We start from the raw sequence: 22,700 nt of genomic DNA, 5'->3' as shown, positions 1-22,700 counted from the left end.
TTTACCCATGAGAACCTGGGACGTGGAAGTGAAAGGTACACCAGACCGAAGTTTCAGGGAACATCCTGGCATCAGAAAATTCCACTTAAGGTTCTCTAGATTATGAGCAGTAAAGGGGGGACCTGAGAAATAAGTGTAGACACCCTGGGGACTAAGTCCAGAGTTCCCCCAAAACTCCACCAGGGGGGCAAAGGATGTCCCCGTGGAGAGACTTTTCCCCCTGGTTATTGCCTGCCTGCTGAGGCTCTCGTCCTCTTATTCCTGTCTGGATATTGGTCAAAAGTATGGGAATGACGCACTGCTCAGGCCATAACATGGACGTCCCTCACGCTGCAGTCAGGCTGCGAAGTTCCCCTGTGTTGCTGTAGAAATGCAACAGGCATGGCCCTACTGACTGATTTGTCTTGAGGTTTCCTGATTAGGACCTGCTGGGCCTGACACCACATTCTGTCCACTCTGCGCACCAGATTAGAAAGTACAGTCTTTTTGGGACCCTGGAACCCTAAGGATCCTAGTAATTCACCTTTATCGGACAGACCCAAGGTCCAGGACCTGGAGAACGATTGACCTCACTCCTGACTATCTGGCTATCGACTGTGAAAGAGATGGACATGTTGTCTTGGACAGAGAGATGATCTGCAAGTTCAATAACCCGGGAACCAGCCCCCTTCTGGAGACTTTCCCTCTGGAGATGTCAAGAGATGAGCATGGAAAACTACTGACTCGAACATTGGTACTCTGGTTTCCAGAAGCCTCGAGCAACTGAGAAGAGAGAATTTCGCTTCGCGCTAGGAGCATCCTTTTCCTGCGCTGAAATGGGGGGGGGGGGGGGCTTTGCTATGATAGGAAGACCCTATTGGACCAGTAAAGAAGATGAGGTTTAAGAAACGTATCTGCTGTGGCAGGGACCTACGTAGTTTGTCACCCAGACATGCGCTTACAGAACCGAATGGAGATTTGCTTGTGAGAGAAAGGTGACGGAGCCCTCGGAAAGAGGTCTCCCGGACAGGGTACTATAGTGACTCATCGTGTACGCCGTAGCCCTGCCATGACTGCCATAACCTCGGAAACCCACAAGGCGCAATGTGCAGAATTAAAAACTGCATTATCCAGAGCCGGAACCGAAATCTGTCTACCGCCAAAGCAAAAGACACCGATGCCCCCTTCCCGACTGGTACATGTAAAAAGACCTTCATGATGTATATTGAGGCCAGGAACTGGCTCTGTTCACTGCCTGCAATGACTGTGCATAGTGACTACATCCGAAACAAGGGAATGCAGGCCTGTCTGTTGAGGGACTGCCAGCTTAAATGTAACAATAGGATCGGTCTGTGGCCCAGGAAGCGGTTGGAATAAAATACCGACTCTCAAGAATACCACCAGGTATATAGGTATCTCGCTTAACTGCACCTGTGCAGGTATTATATGTTCCTATGGGAGTTAAGAAGTGAGTATGCGATGGGTTACTTCTCCCTCTAGAAAAAAAGGAGACCAAGGGATAAAGACATCACTTTACGTGGCCTAGTGGAGCTGACGGGAAGAGATGTACTCTTACCTCCAGTGGCCCCTGGAGTCTACACTGTTACTCTGCAAAAAGGATTAGCTCCGATCCTGGAATGTACTGCAGAATTCCTCTGGCTAACGGCTCTGACCATGGGTGAATGGGCTTTTTCAAAAACCCAGCTATGACCCTGTGGGGTGTAACCATACAGCCAGTCATCACTTAAGCTGAGTAGAGGCTAGATTACACTTTCTGTCAGAGGAAACCTTCCCTGGGCACCTGCCCTGCATAGGGATAGTAGAATAATTGAATAGACTAGTTACAGGGTTGTCAACCCTAGGGGTACCTTGCCATATAACTATTTTCTCTGCCAGGACAGGGAAAAGAGATGAGAATATGCCCCGTCTAATTAATTATTTTATTTGGCCAAATGCCAAAAGTCAGACACCCTGCCCAGTATCTGAGGAGGTGCGGATGGGGCCACAGACTCAAGTTCTGCAAGGGTTAAAGTGTGTGTGATGCTTAAGCTGAGACTATCCATCCTGAGAGGGATGTGGAGCTTTCAGAGTTAATGATGTTCTTGTCTGTAATTCAAGATACAACTAGCCATCCTCTACCAGGGAATGGAGCTTATCCTTATCCTGACTGTGGACAACTCTGCAAAAACAAAAATATGCTTATCCCTGTGAGACGGTGAGGACGTATCTAAGCTTGGGTGGTCTCACACAAGGATGGAGACATAGCCGATTCTGTCTGGGAAGATTTGCCTGCAACAGATCTGATCTGTCTGTGTGGGCTTAGTGTGTGCAGAAGCGCTAGAAAAAGGAGAATTCACGTACTTTTTCATACCCTAACATCACCTTAGTGAGTTCGGCCATTGATGATGTCAGTGATTTAGCTTAGACCCGCCTCTCCAGAGCTGCTGACACCGAAGTGGGAGCACATGGTTCACAGACTTTCAGAGTGCCCGCGCATATGTTAGCTGCCCAGGCTGCATACGCTCTTCACAACAACTGAATCGCCTCCTAATGAGAGCAATTGATGTTTCAGTTCCCCCGCTGCTCGTGTCTAGGGGCGGGATGAACTTGCCGGCATGTCGGGCAGGCGGGGAGGAGAGGCTGTTACAGCTTCACTCCCGGCCGCCCTTAAAGTAATGTGGCCGCGGCCATTTATCTGGCCGATATAATATAAATATTTTGGTGCCCACAATATCTGCAGACTTAAAAGTATGACCTCTTTGACGTTTCTAGGGGAGACTGCTAGCAGAGGTGCAAGGGAAGCGAGACAAGGCTGCTGCTTACCTGCGCTGGGACCCAGAATGAACAGACCTAGAGTCTTATTCACTCGTCTGGGTCTTTGGATCGAGTCCCGCGCTGTTCCTGAAGAGGATTTAAAATAAAAACATGAAAAACCTGCAACTAATACAAGTATAGGCAGGAGCCTATACCAAAGGTGACCCATCTCCTAGGCACTTAGAAAAAACTGAGGTCTGAGCTGGAGAGGAGGGGCATAGTAGGGGAGGAGTGTGAGGAACAAACAAGTTAAGTGCCTAAACTCCTAGTGCCCCCTAATATACCCCAATGTCTTGCAGTGTCCCCCAATGGTAGGAAAGAGAAAAGACATGTTTTGTTTTGGCACACTTTTTAGTAAAGTGATTGAAATCTGTATCTGATCTGGCTGTCCTACATATATGCATTGTTTAATGATGAGCCACTACTGTTTAACTAATGGGATATTTTCTTTTTATAGACATTATACTTGGCATCAATGCTGATTAAAGCCCTCTGGAACAATGCACTAGCAGCTAAAGCTCAACTGTCTAAACAGAGCTCATTTGCATCATTATTGAATACTAATCTACCAATGGGTAATAAAAAGGGTAAGTCCCGTGTACTATTCTCCTGGAATCTTTTTGTGTAGTGGAGTTTCTCCGATCTTTATTTTTCATACTGGCCTTTTAAGTAAGCTTTCGGTCTGCAGACAGTTTATCAGTAAAAAACAAAATAAAAACTTTCCTTAGCTTAAGAGACAACATGAAATCTTTTATTCCAAACCAGCTGTCATGTGGGGTACAGCAGTCACCACTGCATGGCAAAAGTACCACCAAGTCTCCAAATATTTTTACTTAGGATATGTTGCTCACACCTCTCGCTCTACAGTTCTTTTCTATAAAGTTAGGACACATGGGACTTCCGTGGGTTGTTTATTGTTTGTGTAGATTAGATTTTAGTTCTCTCTGCAAATGCACTTTAATAAATAACCAGGAATGATCGTCCATGATGCTTTGCTTTAGACAGTGCATTTGATTTTCCTTCTTTTTGCTCTTCTCTCTTTTAACTAGACAGATCTTATATGATGTTATTATTTTAAGTCATTTTAGTTTTTCCTGAGAGGGAAACTACAAATGTTTCATAGGAATTCAAAAAAATCCTGTTTTCCTATTTGACTTCAATTTTGGTGCACATGTCCAGGTACTTACCCTGCAAAATGTAGTTGCAGAATAATATGAGGTAATGCACACCATCTTGTGAAATATTAGGATGTTGAAAGTCACAAAGGAGTTCTGTGACCATATAAAAGTAAAAAGCTGCCAGGCTAAGTGCTTTTATATAGGTCATCAAATGCCCAAGGCACTCCTGTTATCCTTCTATTACACTGTAGGTTTTTAATACATGAGTATCTTAAATGTATACCAGTATACTATACTTTTCTGGTCTTCTTTTTGTTTTGTTTTTTGTTTTTTGTGTTTTTTTATATGTATAAATGAAATATCCTATTAAATAAGTTTTGAAATAGATTAGTTGCTCTCTAAATAAACATGTTCGATCATTACCTGTTGTTTTCAGCCACCAAATAAAATGTATGTATTTGTAGGTTCACCGGCAGCTAGCCCACAGAGCAGCGACAATAGTGACACTCACCACAGTGGAGGAAGTGACATAGAAATGGATGAACAAATCATGAACAGATCTAAGCATGTTCAGCAGCGATTGTCTGATACTGAGGTACTACATCATTCATTCCAGCATTTTAGTAAATGGTTGGTCAATTTGTGCATGTGGCAAGAAGGCGCCAGTATGCTAAACATATTTTGCTATTAGAAGTGCTTCATGACATTTTTAAGCCAAACGATTTTACTTTATTTTTTTATTTTTTTTAAATCATTAATGCTTAGTTTATATAAAATTTGATGTAATTTAATATTTGTACTTTTAAGCCATTGTGTTGCAAGCACCTATCAGTGTATAGGTAAATTAAATAATCTTTCTCTCTCTCTACAACTCATTGAGTGTGCTGCTTACAGGTTTTGTTGTTTTAGTTACAATAAATAAATCTAGACAATAGTTGGTTTTTAATAAGTGTTTCCTTCTCATATTATAAGGAATCCATGCAAGGCAGCTCAGACGAGACTGCTAACAGTGGTGAGGATGCCAGCAGTGGTCCAGGCAGTAGTAGTGGGCACAGTGATGGGTCAAGCAATGAAGTGAATTCCAGTCATGCCAGTCAGTCTGCGGGCAGCCCAGGCAGTGAGGTGCACTCAGAGGATATTGCAGATATGGAAGCCTTGAAAGAAGATGATGAGGAAGAGGAGCATTCCCACAACCCCTCAAAAAACAACAGAGTAGTCGACCTGCAGAAGAGAAAGTTGGAATCGCAAGCGGGTATTTGTTTGGGGGAGCCCCAGGGTTCAACAGACTTGGGTACAGCAGGCAATGGGACATGCAAGGACCTGGTTTTTAATTCAGAGTCTGTTCAACCAGGTGATAATCGGATTCGCATTTTGGATGCCTGCTCCCACTCTGAAGAGCCTGAGCATGACATGACGGGCGATATGGGCGGTGGCCACTTGCAAGGCTCTCATGATACCTGCATCGCACGCACTGGAGATTTCCTTGGAGAGGCCATCGGGAATGAGTTGTTTAACTGCAGAAGATTTATTGGCCCCCAGCACCACCATCATCACCACCACCATCATCACCACCACCACCACCATCACCACCACGAGGGGTAGGTTATCTTCTGCTTTTAGTGTTTTTCAAAAGTGGTTTATTTCAACAGAAATTACAATGTGATAAGCAACATTGTCACTACCCAACAATGTTTCATCTCACACAGTAGGCTACTGCTCTTTTGTACGTCCTGACACTCACATACGCACAAAAAATTCCTGTTCATCTACAATTGAATCAATTGCACACATCATATGTTGGAAGTCAACCGATTCTGTCTTCATTACCATCTTATAATTCTGACTCAGTTCATCCCCTTAGGGTACTTAGGCAACATAATCTCTGTATATCGGTTCTAAATAAGTGTTTTAGTTTTTCACTCAGAAAAGTGCAGTCTGTCATGTTGCTCTGCTTTGGATACAAATTAGCCCTAATAACCATGTATATTTCTGGAAGTGTTCAAGCAAAAGTTCCTGACTAGCAGAACAGGAGAGGGTTTCTCAAGAGGACAAATGGTGTAGATCAGCATGCAGCCTTCAAATTCAGGTGCCAGAACAATAGGAAGACTGTTAGATATGTTAGAGGGACTGTAACTCTTTAATTATGGTGGGCCAGCAGAAGGCACAATCACTGTTCTGATAATTAGGTGGCTTTGATTGGTTTTAGTGCTGCTCATGCCTAGCAAGTTATTAGCTTATAAGCTGCTGGTGATGCCTATAGGGCAGCTCTGTGTTGGGTGTTCAGGGCTATGTAATACGGGAGTGTGTTTATAAAATACTTTAACAATACTTGCAGCCAGCGGGATGCCTGCTCTCTGAGGGTTTGGCTTAAGCTGCTAGACAGGCACTATCAAACTTTTTATAACTGTCTGGATCATTGATTAATGACCCTGCTTTACAGTAGTATATTTGCTTTTCTTATATATATTTAAATATTCACTACCTTTTCTAGTAACCATTGTTATCTTGTGTATTTAGAAATTCATTATTGCCCTAAGATCTGCTGCATGTTGCCAGTGTCAAGGATTTACCCAGTGTTTCCTGCCTTTTAGGCACATGGTAGATGACATGTTGAGTGCAGATGACGTGAGTTGTAGCAGCTCACAAGTAAGTGCAAAGTCCGAGAAAAACATGGCAGACTTTGATGGAGAAGAATCTGGCTGTGAAGAAGAACTTGTACAAATCAATTCACATGCTGAGTTGACCTCTCACCTCCAGCAGCACCTTCCCAACCTGGCTTCTATCTACCATGAACATCTGAGCCAAGGCAAGGCTTATTCTCGATGAACCAAACCGGAGTTGCATGTCGTTTACCAGCACTGCTGGTGTTAACTTAACAAATGTCAGCTTAATTTCCTACTTGGACTGCCAATGTAGCCATGTATTAAATCCTGATGTTTGTTTAATTAAAATTTGTTAATTTGTATAGCAGCATGTGATTTTAAGTTGGCATTATGCAAAAAAAAAATGAAAATGCTTCATATAAAAGGGATAGAGTTCTTATAACCTTGGCCTCTGTGTGGAGGCTTCTATGCTGATATTTGAAAATGTGTTATGGCCAAAGAAGTTTCTATGATGGAGGGAATATACAGCGCTAGTTGTTATCATTTTACGGTATATTGCATTATAACTTGCTGCCATTAGGTCAGTTTCAGTCTAGAATTTAAAATGGACTTTTTCTAAAATATGTAGGGAATAATGAGCAACATTGTTATAAGTAATCATTCTGACATTCAAGGAACCTTCCTCTAACTGCAGCATGTAAACTTTTCAGTAGTTTATTTTGTTTAATTACCATTTGTCAACCTCATTCCATGTGTACAGTGTTTCGGTACTCAGATAAATTATTGTCGATTGTGCAGGTCCTTCGGTTCATAAACACCAGTACAGCAGCAATGCAGTGGTGGACATCAACCTGGATAATGTGTGCAAGAAAGGGAACACTCTTCTGTGGGACCTGGTTCAGGATGAGGATGCAGTGAGTTAAAGTTTAATGTTTAGATGTCTAGAACTGTTCAGATTCCGTGTGTAACCAGCTCTATCATTGTGCTGCAGGTTCACCTGTCGGAAGGATTAATAAACGAAGCAGAAAAGCTGCTTTGCTCCTTGGTTTGCTGGTTTACAGACAGGCAAATTAGAATGCGATTCATCGAAGGCTGCTTGGAAAACCTTGCTAATAATAGGTATGGGGAGATACTTTGGTTGCTTAAACTGAACTGTAAATAACTACATTACATTAAGAACAAAAAAGGAAATTTTTAACCGTACACACATATACACTACATCATTACCTTGCAAACATGTCAGTCTGCTCCACTCTAGGCAACAATGCAAAATTTAGTAGCCTAAAATTCTGTACCAGTAGGAGTCATGAGGAGGGGGGATCCACATGATCTTCTTTTCCAAGGGGCTCTAGTAATAGCCATGAACTGACTAGATTTGTGTGTAGTTCCCTCTAAAGTGAAACAGATGCATAGAGCATTTTGTGTCTGTTGTTGGTACATGTATCTATTGGATAGCTTACACTGCTTAATCAGAATCATGTTTAAGTAAAGCCTGGTTTCACAAGTTTATTCAGTGGATGCACCCAAAGATTAATGTTCCCTGCTCTCCTCTGTTGTCTTCAGGTCTGTTGTTGTGTCGCTCCGACTTCTGCCTAAGTTATTTGGGACCTTTCAGCAGTTTGGAAGCAGTTATGATACCCACTGGATAACAATGTAGGTTTAAGCCTGTGTTTCCCTAATTATTGTGCTATGGACTTTATTAATCAACCTCGGTGACATGGGATGTGGAAAAGCTTTAAAATAATTTTTAATAAAAATTCAAACTGTTTTAGGCTTAAACTTTGTGATTATCAGCAGTACCATCTTGTTACCCTCATAAATGTGTAGTATAAAAATATTACTAAAAATACTCAAAAGACAATGTATCATAATAAACCAAAATATTTTTTTTCAGTTGAATAACTTCCAAGTTTACTTTTGATTTATTTCACAACCTGCAAAATATATTTTCTCCTACATCCAATAGTAGGGCCACCAAGTACTCTGTGGTATGGTTTTACAGGGAATAGGCGTGTGGGCACTTTAAGAGAGTTTATACTTAATCCTAGCGGCTCCCTCTATATCACCCTTCCTGTTGGGACTCATTTTAGTTTTGTGCCCTGGTGTGTAGTGTGCTTGGGGCTGCTGGGCAGCCCCTGCTTTTAGTTTTTATTTAATAATTTACTTATTTTAGCAATTTGTTCTTTGAGGCATTTCCCCCGTGTTAACGGAGTCGGGTCCATGGCTGAATGCTGCGATAGTGTTTCTGCTTGTAGAGGGGATTGGAGGTGCCATGGAGGTGCTTCTGCTACCTTTCCAATTGCTGGACAGGGGAGCTGGAGAGCCGGCCACAGGCATCGCCTGCAGGCGAGTTTTACCCTCTCCCAGTACAGTGCTGAGAGAGGGGGGGGGTTTAGGAAGCAGTGGTGGATCCCCATAGGATGGCTGTCTTTCTGGAGGAAGTCATTGGATTAATTAGGGGGCTGGGTCTGGTACAGGTTACTTTTTTTTTTTTTTCCTAAGCGCCTGTTTGGCACTGGATTGGTGAAGGGGGCTGTCTAGTTAGATGGCTGCCAATCCATTGCTGGGCCCTGGGGGGTTGTGCTTCTTTATTCTCCTTACACTTCCTCCCTGATGGTATCTCACTCCTTATGTGCAGACACCATAATACATTTTAGAGCTCCAGCTCTCCCCTTTCTGTCCTTTCTACTGTGGGGTTTAAGTTTCTGAGTAGTTTGTTCCTCAGATTGTTTTGGCTCTTGGGCTGTATTGCAGGTCTTTTCTTGTGTGTGTTTCTCCCATCTGTATTTATCATGTCAGATAGTGGGAGATCCATGTGGGCTAGCGCTTGGGTGAGTAACATGAGGAAGGTCACATGTGCCGTATGCAACACTAAATTGCTTTCTGGATGGTTAAGTCCTTTGTGCGCAGCTTGCCAGTCGGTGGATCACATGCCGTGTGCGACGGGGCTCTAGTTCCAACTAGGCGGAGCTGGTCTGAGCTTGGTCACTGGTCGATTCTTTGGCTGAGATTGCCTGGTTGGTCTGTTCCCAACCAGTCGACGGCCTTTCTCTAGTTTTCCCTGCCTCTGCAGTGAGTGTGGCAGAACTCGTTGCTGATTTGCTCGACTATCGAGGTGGTCCAGTTTGCTCGTAACTTGCCATGGAGTTTCAGCTGGAACTCCTCTCGAAATGGAGCATATCTCGCCTGAACCTTTCCAGTGTTCCATCTTTACCCTCGAGTGTGTCAGTGGTTACAGAAGGACAATCTCTGTCAGGGTCGGCCAATCTCCATCTGGGGTTGGGCTTTGGTTACAACAAATGCCAGCCTTTGGAATTTGTGGCATCTGTCTTCATGTCCGTTTTCATGGTCTTTGAACTCCAGAACAATCCAAGCTTCCAATGAATGTATTGGAACTGCAATTGGTGTTCCACTCTCTGATCAATATGGAACGTTTGCTGCAGGGAAGGCCTGAAAGGATATTTGTTCAGTGCCAGGGCGGCACCAGAAGTTTTTTAGCCATGCGAGAGGCGCACAAGATCTTTTGGTTGGCCAAAACTCATGTTGGGGCCGTCAAGGTAATTTATATACCGGTATAGAAAATTGGGAGGTATACATTCTGAGCAGGCAGACTCTTCATTCCAGCGACTGATCCCTCCATCCAAGGTTTTTCACAAGATTCTATTGGGCAGCACAGTGGCTTAGTGGTTAGCACTTCTGCCTCACGCTGAGGTCATGAGTTTGATTCCCGACCATGGCCTTATCTGTGTGGAGTTTGTATATTCTTCCCATGTTTGCGTGGGTTTCCTCTGAGGGCTCCGGTTTCCTCCCACACTTCAAAAACATACTAGTAGTTAAATTGGCTGCTATCAAATTGACCTTAGTCTGTGTCTCTCTCTGTGTCTCTCTCTGTGTCTCTCTCGCGTTTCTTAATTAGTGGCGCTATATAAATAACTGGTGATGATGATGGGGGTCATCTGGACATCGATATAATGGCGCCTCTGTTGAACCAGAAGGTTGAGCTTTTCTGCTTCAGGTCAAGAGATCCTCGGACTGTCTTAGTAGACGCCATGTCCGTTCCCTGGCAGTGCTGTTTTGTTTATCTGTTCCTATCAGTAGCCATGTTTCTGAGGGTCTTAAAGAAGGTAAAGAGAGAGGGTGTCATTCTAGTGGTACTGGAATGGCCTCGGATGGCCTGGAACATCGACGTTCTTTCCATGGTGGGGGGGTGGTTGTGTCTTCTGCAGTTCAGACCAGGCCTGTCAAGTCAGGCAACATTTTATCATCTCAGTTTAGAACAATGTTCTTTACCCGTGTGGCTGTTTCTTCAAGCTTACGGTTTGTCTGAGCGTGCAATGCAAACTGTTTTTGGGTTCGGAACTGGGTACAGCCAAAATCTATCCTCGTTACTGGAAGACAGACATTGCCTGGTTTGAAAGGACAAGGAGGTGCCTTATCCCTTCTTTTCGATTGTCCTGGTTGCTTATGTTCCTGCAGGACGCTGGTTTGCACCTTAGTTCATTTAATGTTAGTTTCCTGTATCTGCTCTTTTTTTCTTTCAAAGAAGACTCTCTGTGATGTCTGATGTACAGACGTTTTTGTAGGGTGTGCTTCATGTGCAGCTTCTGTATGTTCCTCAGGCAGCACCTTGGCATTTAAACTTGGTGTTGAATGCTTTGTAGCGATTCCCCCTTTGAAACCTTGGACACAATGGATTTGAAGTTGCTAACGTGAAAGACTGTCTTCCTTTTAACCATTTTTTGGCTAGAAGAGATTTTGAGCTTGCAGCTTTGTCCTGCACGTCTTCTCTTTTTTTTTTTTTCTCATAAGGGTAGGGTGTTTCTACAGACCAAGCCCTCGTTCCTCCCTAAAGGGGTGTTCTGGTTCCCAATGAATTAGGACATTGTCATCCCTGCCCTAAGCCTCTCTTCGTTCTTTGGATGTGGTCAGAGCTTTGCATGTGCATGTGCCTAGGACTCGAGATATGCGCATACTGAAGATCTTTTGGTCCTCTATGATGCGCACAAGAGAGGCTGGCTATTGCTCTGGATTATGGCTATAATTCCTCAGCCTTATAGTGGGGCTGGGCAGCCTGTTCTAGATAATCTTCAGGCTCACTCTACGAGGTTTGTGAGTGCTTCTTGGGTGGCACAGCATGATGCAACTATGTCAGTCAGCTAGTCCTCCTTTTCACACGTTTACTCGTTTTTTTTTCATGTATTTGCATCACCAGATGCCAGTTTTAGCAGAAAGGTGCTATGCGCAGTTTCTTATGAGCGTTTCCACACGTGATGGTTGCTTTGGACGTCCCCAATGTACCTGGTGTCTCCCAATTGGATATAGGAGAAAATAGTAATTTTATTCTTAAGGGGCAACACCGGGCGCCCACCCCTGACGGACTAGTTTTTCCTTTGGTGTGAGGAATTTTTTGTTTGAGAGGATGTTGTTTTCCTCTTTCTCTGTTTTTTGTCTCTCATCTCTTTTTCTGTTCGGCTTGGTTAACGGGGGGGCCTAACTGGAGGGGAAGGGGGGGGGGGGGGGGGGTTGAAGGGAGCCAGGGCTAGGTATAAACTTTCTTAAAGTGCCCACAAGCCTATCACCTCTACACTAGACTCAAGTGTCCCCTAATGGATTAAGAGAAACAGACCTTTAAGTATAAAAATCCTACTTTAATAGTAATAAAATAATAGTTTCATAATAGCGCTTCTATGTATGTTAGACAGCATGCATACTACATTATCTATTCTATTAATTTAAGGTGATGCATATTTGTTTGGTGTTCAGGAGCAATTCTTTCTCTGGCTTTCTGGATACCTGTATAAAACTTACATCTAGCCAATTGTTTTGTTGTAGGTGGGCAGAAAAGGAACTAAATATGATGAAGCTCTTCTTTGATAATTTGGTACACTACATTCAGTCTATCAGAGATGGGAGGCACAAACATGTTTTGTAAGTATAGATGGAAAAAAAACTGTGTAATTCTTGAAATGTCTCCATATTACTGTTTTAGTGATGCCCATATTCGTTTTATTCTGATATAAAATATTGGTTATTGATTGGTAAACATTTACTTGTACATGACTGTTTTGGAAACGGGACTAATTGTTTGAAAGCTATGTGGCAGCTCCCATTCATGTTCAGTTCATACATAGAAATATGTTTTTTTCAGAATAACATGTTCGTGTCTTTTACTGAAAATATAAAGATGACGTAATTAAAGTATGTGAGATCATTCTCAAAACTGAAGTGTTCGTGTGTTCCTGGTAAATAGTGTTTATAGTCTTGTCACTGAACTAGATTTTTACAGCGCCCGGATTTTATAAAAAAATAAACATGACGTTCTGAAATGCTAGTATTACTCCAGCCTTGGCTAGTGCTCTTAGCTATAGCATTGACATAAGAGAAAAAAGATGAGTGCTACTGATGCAATTTAACGGATTCATTGTGGCGTCCTCCGCCGATAATGCAGACCAGAGTGAGTTGCCAGCCATGGTTTTTTATCTCCATTAAGCCCCGTCAATGATGAATGGTGTCTCTGCAAGAAGCTTGTTTCCAGGACGCCCTGTGACATTGTGGCTTCCCTATTAGACAGTTGTTGTAACGCTTCTTCCCGTATACTCCAAGCTATAAGGATGTTGCCGGGTCATGTTTCGTCCTTGACACACCTGAGAAGCCAGACATCATACATCACCTTGCACAGATTTAGCAGTGGCAGTACATGTTTCAAGCAGGGAGCCTTCAGTCTCCTTTATACAAAATGCCCCTGATATGTGTGTGTTACTTCTACTTACTTAATTTAATTCCTCATCTTTTCTGGGCAGCAAAGTGAGTAATAGCTGCTCATCTATTAGGCCTGTTGACTTGCAACTTGTTTAGCAGGGTTTATTTTCTGCCCTTTATCATAGCCTTTGAATAGTCTTGTCAGTCTGCTGTACCAGTATTTCTGATTGCACCACGTCTAAGCAGAGGATTTCCCTTGTTCCTTCTAGAGTTTCTGTAGTAAAGTGACTTTAGTAAAGTCTTATGTCTGCAGCTCCCACTTTTTCCAGCTTAGTTAGAAGGCTCGTATGGTCCCTCTGCAGGCCCAGTTGCTTGCATGTGTTGCTGCACTAGCTCCACTAACCACAGACCTAGGATAGTCAGTGGAGACTATCCATTCTGTCGGAAAGGATCTTTTTTTAAAAAAAAAAAATTCCCTTGTTCAGTATTGTGCTGTGCATGCTAAACATTTAGAATCCCATGCCCCCCTGATGATATTATGTTTTTTCTCTTGTAACCCAAAAGTCTTCTAGGCCTCCTTTTTTTTTTTATCCTTTTCCGTAAAGATGAGGAATTCTTTAAGTTCATACTCTCTGAATGGATGTCCCCTGATAAATATTTTCAGGTCAACCTAGCTTCAATATCAATATACTTCTAATGATATCCACAGACAGATATAGTATCTGATGCACTGAAAAAACATAAAAAGAAAACTATATGGATAGCACAATAATACCAATGTCAGACAACCTTACTAAAGTACAGCAGTGTGCACTGCATGTAATAGAAGGTCCAAGTCCAAAGTGGCAATGTCTCTAAGAACGTGTGAGATCCAAGGCATAAATGTTCAAATGATAGAAATAGTGTTGAAAAATGCTAATAGTCCTAAATTGTAGATTTATGTAGTCCAATCTGCAAAAAGAAGGTAATGTACAGCCTCAAACCTCATATAGAGACATGTATTGGTAGTAGTTAAATCCGTTGATATTGGATATACTGTATTATTTATTTATCATTAAATTGATTCAATTTATTTACATTTTATATCTATTTATATGCTTTTTTTTGTTTTTTAACTTAGGTTGGGTCATTCCTTATATGGCCTTCACGACCTTGTGTAACTTTATGGCTCATGGTTTATAATCCTCTGTTATCATTGTATACTGTTTGTTCTGCATGCACCGTCAATGATTTTGCGAGCGCAATTGGGACTTTTGTTTGTTTATTTATCTGTGCAAGGAGGGATACCTTGGTCTCAGTGATGCTGCAATTGTATCACCTACCCTGTCTTTGAGCGTAATTTGTATATTTGTTTTGTATTGCTTGTCTTTTCAATGCTTTGGAAATTCAGGGATTTTTCACCCCTTGCTCTGCAACCCAGTGCATTTAGATACATTTTGATAGTAGTATCAGTCATTCCGGTAGCCACCAGATTGTTTGTTTTTGTTCCCCTGGTGACTGACAATGGAGCCACCATTGTACATATTGTACTTCCATAAGCTAATATCTTTCAAGATCTATCACAGGACTTAAATCAAGTGTCGCCTTCATCAGTGGCCGTTAGATGAATTCAGTCTTTACTGCCTTCTAATTTACTTGCAAATAGGCTCTGAAAAGGGCGTAATTCTGGATCCTCTTAAGGTGCAGGTGTCAGCCCTTTCAGCATTAAACATTTTTACAGAGGGTGGCTCTTTCCCTTCTTTTTGCCATCTGACTCCCCCATGATTTAAATTTATTCCTTAATGCTTTGCAGTTAAAGAACTTTAGCCCCTTAAGGAAATTCCCTTTTGTTTCTTGAATGGTAGCCTCTCTCCTGACTCAGCTCCGTTTGGAGAGTTTCAATGCTGGCTGTGCTCTGCCTGCTTTTCTCTTTGCCAGTTTTTATTAAGATAAGTTTGTATTTTGCATAGATGTTGCCAAAGATCATCTCAGGTTTTCATGTAAATCAGATTATTTTTCACTTCTGTCCAAATTTAATGACCATGAAAATATCTAAGCTCCATCCTCAGAATATGGTATGTGCCTTTGCTTACCTACATTGACAGGATTTGTGCCTTTCAACACTCTTTCATGTCTGGTTCTGTGAGGGTCCTATATAAAAACTTGCTTCAGCCAGTCTTGCTGTTTATGTTCAACTACCAGGTTAGTGTGTGTGTTAGCATAGTGGTTTTCATGTTATGCTTCAATTATGTTGCCTTTATCGGCTTAGAGTCACACAACATTGGTTAAACACTCTGCTAAAAAGCTATCTTGTCTTCCATGCACGCTTTTACAAAGTTTTATTGTGTGCGTATCGTGGCCGGGTCTTGGGCATGCTTTGGGAAAAAGGTTCTACAAGCATTGGTTTCTTTATAGATATTGCTTTTGTGCCCTAACTGGTTGGTGTCCCCCAGTTGGTTAAATAAGAGAGACTTTTATTTACCATCAACCCTTTTCTTTGAGGCCAATAGGAGACGCAAACCTGTCCCTTCTGAGATGTGTTTTTGGTTTAGCTTTGATGTAGTTGACCAGATACACTTCTGGGTGAACCCTGTAGTAATTCCTTAACTGTTTCCCTCTGCAATTTAAATTGTCCAAATAGCCAGTTTCACTCTAGCAGCAGTCTTGAACCTTTTGCTTTAGAACAACATTTAGGAATCCCACAAACCCTAGTGCCCTCTGAGACACTAAGCTAAAGCTAATCATTGCACTTTGCTGCTTGCTTTTGTATATTATATTCATACTTACAGTGCATCTGGAAAGTATTCACAGCGCTTCACTTTTTCCACATTTTGTTATGTTACAGCCTTATTCCAAAATGGAATAAATTCCTTTTTGCCCTCAAAATTCTACACACAATACCCCATAATAACGACGTGACAAAAGTTTTTTTTTTGAGATTTTTGCAAATTTATTCAAAATAAAAAACTAAAACATCACATGTACATAAGTATTCACAGCCTTTGCCATGAAGCTCAAAATTGAGCTCAGGTGCATCCTGTTTCCACTGATCATCCTTGAGATGTTCCTACTGCTTAATTGGAGTCCACCTGTAGTAAATTCAGTTGATTGGACATGATTTTCAAAGACACACATCTGTCTATATAAGAGCCCACACTTGACAGTGCATATCAGAGCACAAACCAAGCATGAAGTCAAAGGAATTGTCTGTAGACCTCTGAGACAGGATTGTCTCGAGGCACAAATCTGGGAAAGGGTACAGAAAAATATCTGCTTCTTTGAAGGTCCCAATGAGCACAGTGGCCTCCATCATCCATAAATGGAAGAAGTTCGGAACCACCAGGACTCTTCCTAGAGCTGGCCAGCCATCTAAACTGAGTGATCGGGGGAGAAGGGCTCTAGTCAGGGAGATGACCAAGGACCCGATAGTCACTCAGTTAGCTCTACAGCATTCCTCTGTGAAGAGAGGAGAACCTTCCAGAAGGACAACCATCTCTGGAGCAATCCACCAATCAGACGTGTATGGTAGAGGGGCCAGACAGAAGCCACTCCTTAGTAATAGCACATGGCAGGCCGCCTGAAGTTTGCCAAAATGCACCTGAAGGACACTCAGACCATGAGAAACAAAATTCTCTGGTCTGATGAGACAAAGATTGAACTCTTTGGCGTGAATGCCAGGCGTCATGTTTGGAGGAAACGAGGCACCACTCATCACCAGGCCAATACCATCCCTACAGTGAAGCATGGTGGTGGCAGCATCATGCTGTGGGAATGTTTTTCAGCGGCAGGAACTGGGAGACTAGTCAGGATAGAGGGAAAAATGAATGCAGCAATGTACACAGACATCCTGGATGAAAACCTGCTCCATAGCGCTCTTGACCTCAGACTGAAGCGACGGTTCATCTTTCAGCAGGACAACGACCATAAGCACACAGCCAAGATATCAAAGGAGTGGCTTAAGGACAATTCTGTGAATGTCCTTGAGTGGCCCAGCCAGAGCCCAGACTTGAATCCGATTGAAAATCTCTGGAGAGATCTGAAAATGGCTCTGCAACGACGCTTCCCATCCAACCTGATGGAGCTTGAGAGGTGCTGCAAAGAGGAATGGGCGAAACTGCTCAAAGATAGGTTTGCCAAGCTTGTGGCATCATATTCAAAAAAGACTTGAGGCTGTAATTGCTGCCAAAAGTGCATCAACAAAGTATTGAGCAAAGGCTGTGAATACTTATGTACATTTGATTTCTTCGTTTTTTTTTTTTATATATAAATTTGCAAAAATCGCCCAAAAAACTTTTTTGTACGTTGTCATTGTGGGGTATTGTGTGTAGAATTTTGAGGGGAAAAAAAGGAATTTATTCAATTTTGGAATAAGGCTGTAACATAACAAAATGTGGAAAAAGTGAAGCGCTGTGAATACTCTCTGGATGCACTGTATGTCTTTTGGCTACAGAAAAAAGCAAGAATGGAAGAATTGCAAGATAATACACTGCTTATTGTCGCCCCTAATAGCACTACTCAGTCAACATATGATTTTCATTTTTGTTACCTATGCTATGCTAGGGTTATTGGTCGGTACATGTAAATATGCATAGAATCCAGTGTCTGTTTGCGGTGATATAGGTCTTCGTTTTTTGTCTGACAATTCACAGATAACTTTAACCTCTCTAGCATTAAATATGCATTATTATCCTTAATAAGTTAGGTGAATGGTAATCAGATTTAAAGTAATGCTATGAAATTAGAAAGTGTTTCTTGTTTTTGTTTATCATTATTGGCATTACTTAATGGTCAACAGTCAAACAAAATAGACTGCAGACTTATCTCAGTCATACTAATAAATATAAAATCATAAATCGTGCATTCCACGATGGCATAGCAGCTCGCCCCTTCATTGTGTAGGAGAGGGAGGGATTGCACACAGTTGGACAATTGTTGGACAAGACTGGGAGAAAGCCACTTCGTCATGTGGGGGTGCTGGAGTTGTTTCATTTTTCGGGTCCAAGTGGCCTTTTATTCAGGCCCAGCATTTACAGCAGTTGATTAGGATAATCTTCTTGACACTTTATTACTAACTGCTCCCTCCAAGAGAGGTGCAATTTCATCTAATTTATTTTTTTGAGAACTATAATAGATCACACTAAAATTAATTCGGCTTCAGTGGGGTGGTTACGCCACTTCCCTCGACTTACAGAACAGATGTTGTTGAGGGAATTGGCTACTTCGATAAAATTCTTTCCAGCCGCCATGTACGCAGAAATGTTCCTCAACATATTCCATAGAGGCTGCCTCTCACCACATCGTCGAAATATCATTGGTCTTTTAGCTGATTCTAGGTGCCCCAAATGTGGTCAACTCCAAGCGGATTTATATCATTGTCTATGAGCTTGTCCTGTGATTAAGGCCTTCTGGACCCGGGTATGGAGATTTGCGACTGTAGAATTAGTAAATTACCTGCCACTTACTCCTGAATGGGCAATTTTGGGCATACTGCCTCCTGATACGTGGACCTCCACACGGAGGTGCCCAGGGAGTTATGCAGTGTTTTTTAGTGCTTTAATGTAATTTTTTTTTTTTTTTTTTTATTTTATTCTATTCTTGTATTTTTTTTACAGCTGGCAGAGCTGGAGTGTGTTCTACTATAGAGAACACACTCACAGCTAGACAGCGCAGGCACTCCCCTGTCAGATGAGAGCCAGCTGCTCTCACTGAAAGAGACAGGAAGAATAGGTGCCTGATTTAGGAGTGACAAGCGGTCTCAGGGACCGCTGTCACTCCTGGAGCCGCCCCGATAACCGGCACTGCCACTGCAGGCATAGAGCGCCGGTTATCGGATAGTTAATATGCCGGTGGCCATCTTGGATCGGGTCAGAGCGGCGCTACGGAGGAGAGGAGAAGGGGGCTATACCAGGATCCCCCCTCATACATAGGAGGGGGCATCGGGTATCATCCGCTGCGGAGACCTCCGTTCTGGAGGTCTCCACTACTCTGCCACATAACCAGTTTTTATTTTTTTTTTATACGGACCACAGAAACAGCCTTACTGAAGGGGGGGAGCGAAGACATAGAGCTCCCCCCTCCTTCCAGAGAGAGGAATGGTTTGTCCCAGTCTTCTGGCGCCAAGGAGAAGCCCGGGAAGAGAGAACAGATCTGAGGGAGCAGGCACCAGGATACTGCTGTTGGACTTCTCCCCTGTTTGGCCTATGAGCTAAATATCTGATTTACTTAAACACATACTTTGTATTGCTGTGTACAATTGGGGCTAGTAGGGGTTATATCATAGATCTCCTACTTGCTTAACTATTATTTGTGTTTAAGATAATTTCAAGTACAACTTTTATATCTACATTAGTTGATTACTTGTTGTTACACTATTCTCTCCACACATTTATACCTCTCTCTCTACTCAACTAAATTTAACAATTTAAGTCTGTGTGTTTGGTGTGCCTTCCTTTATTAAGAAATGACAGATAAGGGAAAGGGCCCTATTGCAAAATATTTTACATGTTCTAAATGTAGTGTAAAATTACCTTGTGGGCAGAAGGACCCGTTGGCGCTCTGTCTGCGAAGCAGGGGTCCCCCCTGCGCAAACCCAGCATATTTCAGCCCCACTGACGGAGGAACCGGCCTGGGTCACCTCCCTGACAGTCAGTTTCTTCTTTAGCATGGATGGTTTTTCAATCCAATCAATTGCTATCTACTGTGGCAACTTCGGTGGCTAATAATACTAGTACGCAGTTGGGCCTCCCTGTTACCACAGGTTCTATTGGAACGTCTATACCAGGACCTTCCTCTCTACGTACAGACCAAGCCCCTGTTCCCACAGAACCGGCATGGTCTGCAGCATTTATAAAGGGTTTGGATAAACTAAACCAGTTACTTGAATCCCCAAACATTCCGCCTGCTAAAAGAAGGAGGCCTAGATCTGATAATCCCCTTATGGTCCTTTCAGATTCTGAGGAGTTTTCAGAGGAAGAGGGGGAAATTAATTCTGATCCTGACCAGGTTCAAACTTTGGGACAGGAAGAAAGCTCTAAATGCCAATTTATTAACGATTTGATTTTAGCAGTAAGACAGGCGTTGGACCTCCCATAACCGGAGGATCCTATTCCTAGAGAGAGAAGTCTCTTTAAGAAGGCCAAAAGAAAGGCTATTCTTTTTCCCCCTTCCGTAGAGCTTAAGGATATTGCAGAAGGAGCCTGAAAAACAGCCTAATAAAAGGTTCTCTGTTCCTAAAAGGTTCTCTTCCTTGTATCCATTGCAGGAGGAAGATGTGGTTCGCTGGGAGAGTATTCCAAAAGTGGATATTCCAATAGCTCGATTGGCCAAGCACACTTTACTCCCAGCTCCTGGTTCTGCATCTCTGCAGGACGTCAATGACCGCAGAGTGGAATCCCAGCTAAAATCTATATTTGCGGCTGCGGGTTCTTCCTTTAGGCCCACATTTGCTTCGGCTTGGGTTGCTAGAGCTATGGAAACATGGGTAGACCAGCTGGCAGAGGCCTTACAGGACTCTGATTTACTTCCCCTGGCTTTGCATTTGAAGGAGGCATCGGGGTACCTTTATGAGGCGGCCCAGAACACAGCGGCTGTATCCTCTTCTATTCAGGCTGCATCTATTTCAGCAAGAAGAACATTATGGCTAAAATCCTGGGAAGGAGATGCGGAATCAAAAAAGTCTGTGGAAACCATTCCTTTTTCTGCAGCAGATTTGTTCGGCCCTGAATTGGATACCCTGATCTTACAGGCAATGGGGGGCAAAAGCACTTCCTTGCCAGTATTCCCTAGCAGGAGCCGAAACCCTCGGGTTAGCTCCTTTCGTCGGCCCTTTCGGGGGACCTCCTTGCCTAGAGGACAGTCCTTTAGAGGCAGACAGCCCAATTCTCGAGGCTCCTCTGCCAGGGGGAGATCCTCATTTGCAGCTAGGCGCCAGGCCTCCAAGACTCAGGAGAAGCCTGCGTCCTGACGACCACTCTGTTCTCCTGAAAGGGGCGCCAGTGGGGGGACGTCTGTCTTTGTTTCAGGAACAGTGGGCAGCGTCCTCCCAAGATCCTTGGATTCGGGGCATTATATCAGAGGGGTACAGGATAGACCTGCTGGGCCCGGTTCCACATCGCTTCTTCATGACTCCGCTCCCCCGAGATCCATCAAGAAGGCAGGCGATACAGGACTGTGTCGCCTCTCTTCTTTCTTAAAGAGTTATCTGCAGGGTCCCAGATTTCCAGAAGGGACAGGGGTTTTATTCAAACCTGTTTCTGGTTAAGAAGCCGGACGGCTCCTTTCGTCCCATCCTAAACCTAAAGGGCCTCATTGTGCACTTACGAGTGGACAAATTTTGGATGGAATCCCTAAGGTCAGTGATAAACGGCTTAGAGAAGGATCAGTTTATGGCGTCCATAGACATAAAAGACGCATACCTTCACATTCCCATTTGGATCCACCATCAGTCCCTCCTAAGATTCTCGGTGGGATCCTTCCACTATCGGTTTCGGGCCCTCCCCTTCGGCCTCTCTACAGCGCCGAGGGTTTTCACGAAGATCATGTCAGTAATGGCAGCATGTCTTCACCTTCAGGGAGTTCAGGTCGTGCCTTATTTGGACGACCTGCTCATAAAATCCTCCACAGCAAAGGGCTTACGTCATCACTTATCACTCACCTTGGCGGTTCTCGAGGGCCATGGATGGCTAATAAATTTAAAGAAATCCCAGATGGTTCCGTGTCAACGCATGGTTTTCCTAGGTCTCATTATGGACACCAGCCAGCAGAGGGGTATTCCTTCCTGTCGAGAAGGTCCGTTCTATTCAGAGCATAACAACTCAGGTCTTGTCTTCTCCCAGCCCCTCAATGCACTTGTGCATGCGGCTGCTGGGAAAGATGGTGGCCTCCTTCAAGACTATCCCCTTCGGTCGAGCCCATTCTCGATGTTTTCAGTGGGATCTTTTGACGAAATGGTCAGGATCCCACCTACGCTTGGACCTTCAGAGGATCTCTCTATCTCCGAGGGCGTGCGAATCGCTTCAGTGGTGGCTGATTCAGGATCACATGACAGTGGGCAGGTCCTTCGCTCCATGGTCATGGATCATAGCCACGACGGATGCCAGCCTGAAAGGTTGGGGGGCGGTAATCCTGCACCTCCGGCTCCAGGGACTTTGGTCGGTTCAGGAATCAGCCCTGTCAATAAACGTGCTAGAGTTGAAGGCTATTCTTTTGGCCCTCCGGGGGGCCCAGTCCCTCCTCCGGGGCCACCCTGTCAGAGTTCAGTCCGACAATGCCACGGCCGTGGCATATGTCAACAGACAGAGAGGAACCAGGAGTTCTGCAGCTCAAATTCTGGTTTGGGCAGAACAGCATGTTCCAGCAATATCAACCGTGTACATTCCAGGAATAAGAAATTGGGAGGCCGACTACCTAAGTCGAAGCCAGATGATGCCGGTGGAGTGGTCACTCCATCCGGAAGTTTTCCAGTCTCTGGTTCAGAGGTGGGGTCTTTCGGACATAGATCTCATGGCCT

General features: G+C 43.5%; 1 protein-coding gene across 3 annotated transcripts in view; it reads left to right on the top strand.

The window, feature by feature from the left end:
• The window catches only part of USP34 (ubiquitin specific peptidase 34), a 166,672-nt gene that overhangs the window by 42,548 nt on the left and 101,424 nt on the right, over nt 1–22,700 (top strand). For 2 of the 3 annotated variants that reach the window (XM_075203869.1, XM_075203868.1), the window contains exons 12-19: nt 3,251–3,380; nt 4,376–4,506; nt 4,884–5,509; nt 6,503–6,717; nt 7,313–7,428; nt 7,506–7,633; nt 8,078–8,167; nt 12,347–12,442. In XM_075203869.1, the coding sequence (XP_075059970.1) occupies nt 3,251–3,380; nt 4,376–4,506; nt 4,884–5,509; nt 6,503–6,717; nt 7,313–7,428; nt 7,506–7,633; nt 8,078–8,167; nt 12,347–12,442 (1,532 nt within the window). The remainder of the gene's footprint in view (nt 1–3,250; nt 3,381–4,375; nt 4,507–4,883; nt 5,510–6,502; nt 6,718–7,312; nt 7,429–7,505; nt 7,634–8,077; nt 8,168–12,346; nt 12,443–22,700) is intronic. The other variant, XM_075203870.1, reaches the window with a different exon arrangement.

This window comes from Mixophyes fleayi, chromosome 3 (assembly GCF_038048845.1).
Source record: "Mixophyes fleayi isolate aMixFle1 chromosome 3, aMixFle1.hap1, whole genome shotgun sequence".
In the NCBI taxonomy this organism is placed as follows: Eukaryota; Metazoa; Chordata; class Amphibia; order Anura; family Limnodynastidae; genus Mixophyes; species Mixophyes fleayi.
The sequence above is the reverse complement of the archived record's forward strand: the minus strand, read 5'-3'. Positions and strand labels throughout refer to the sequence as shown.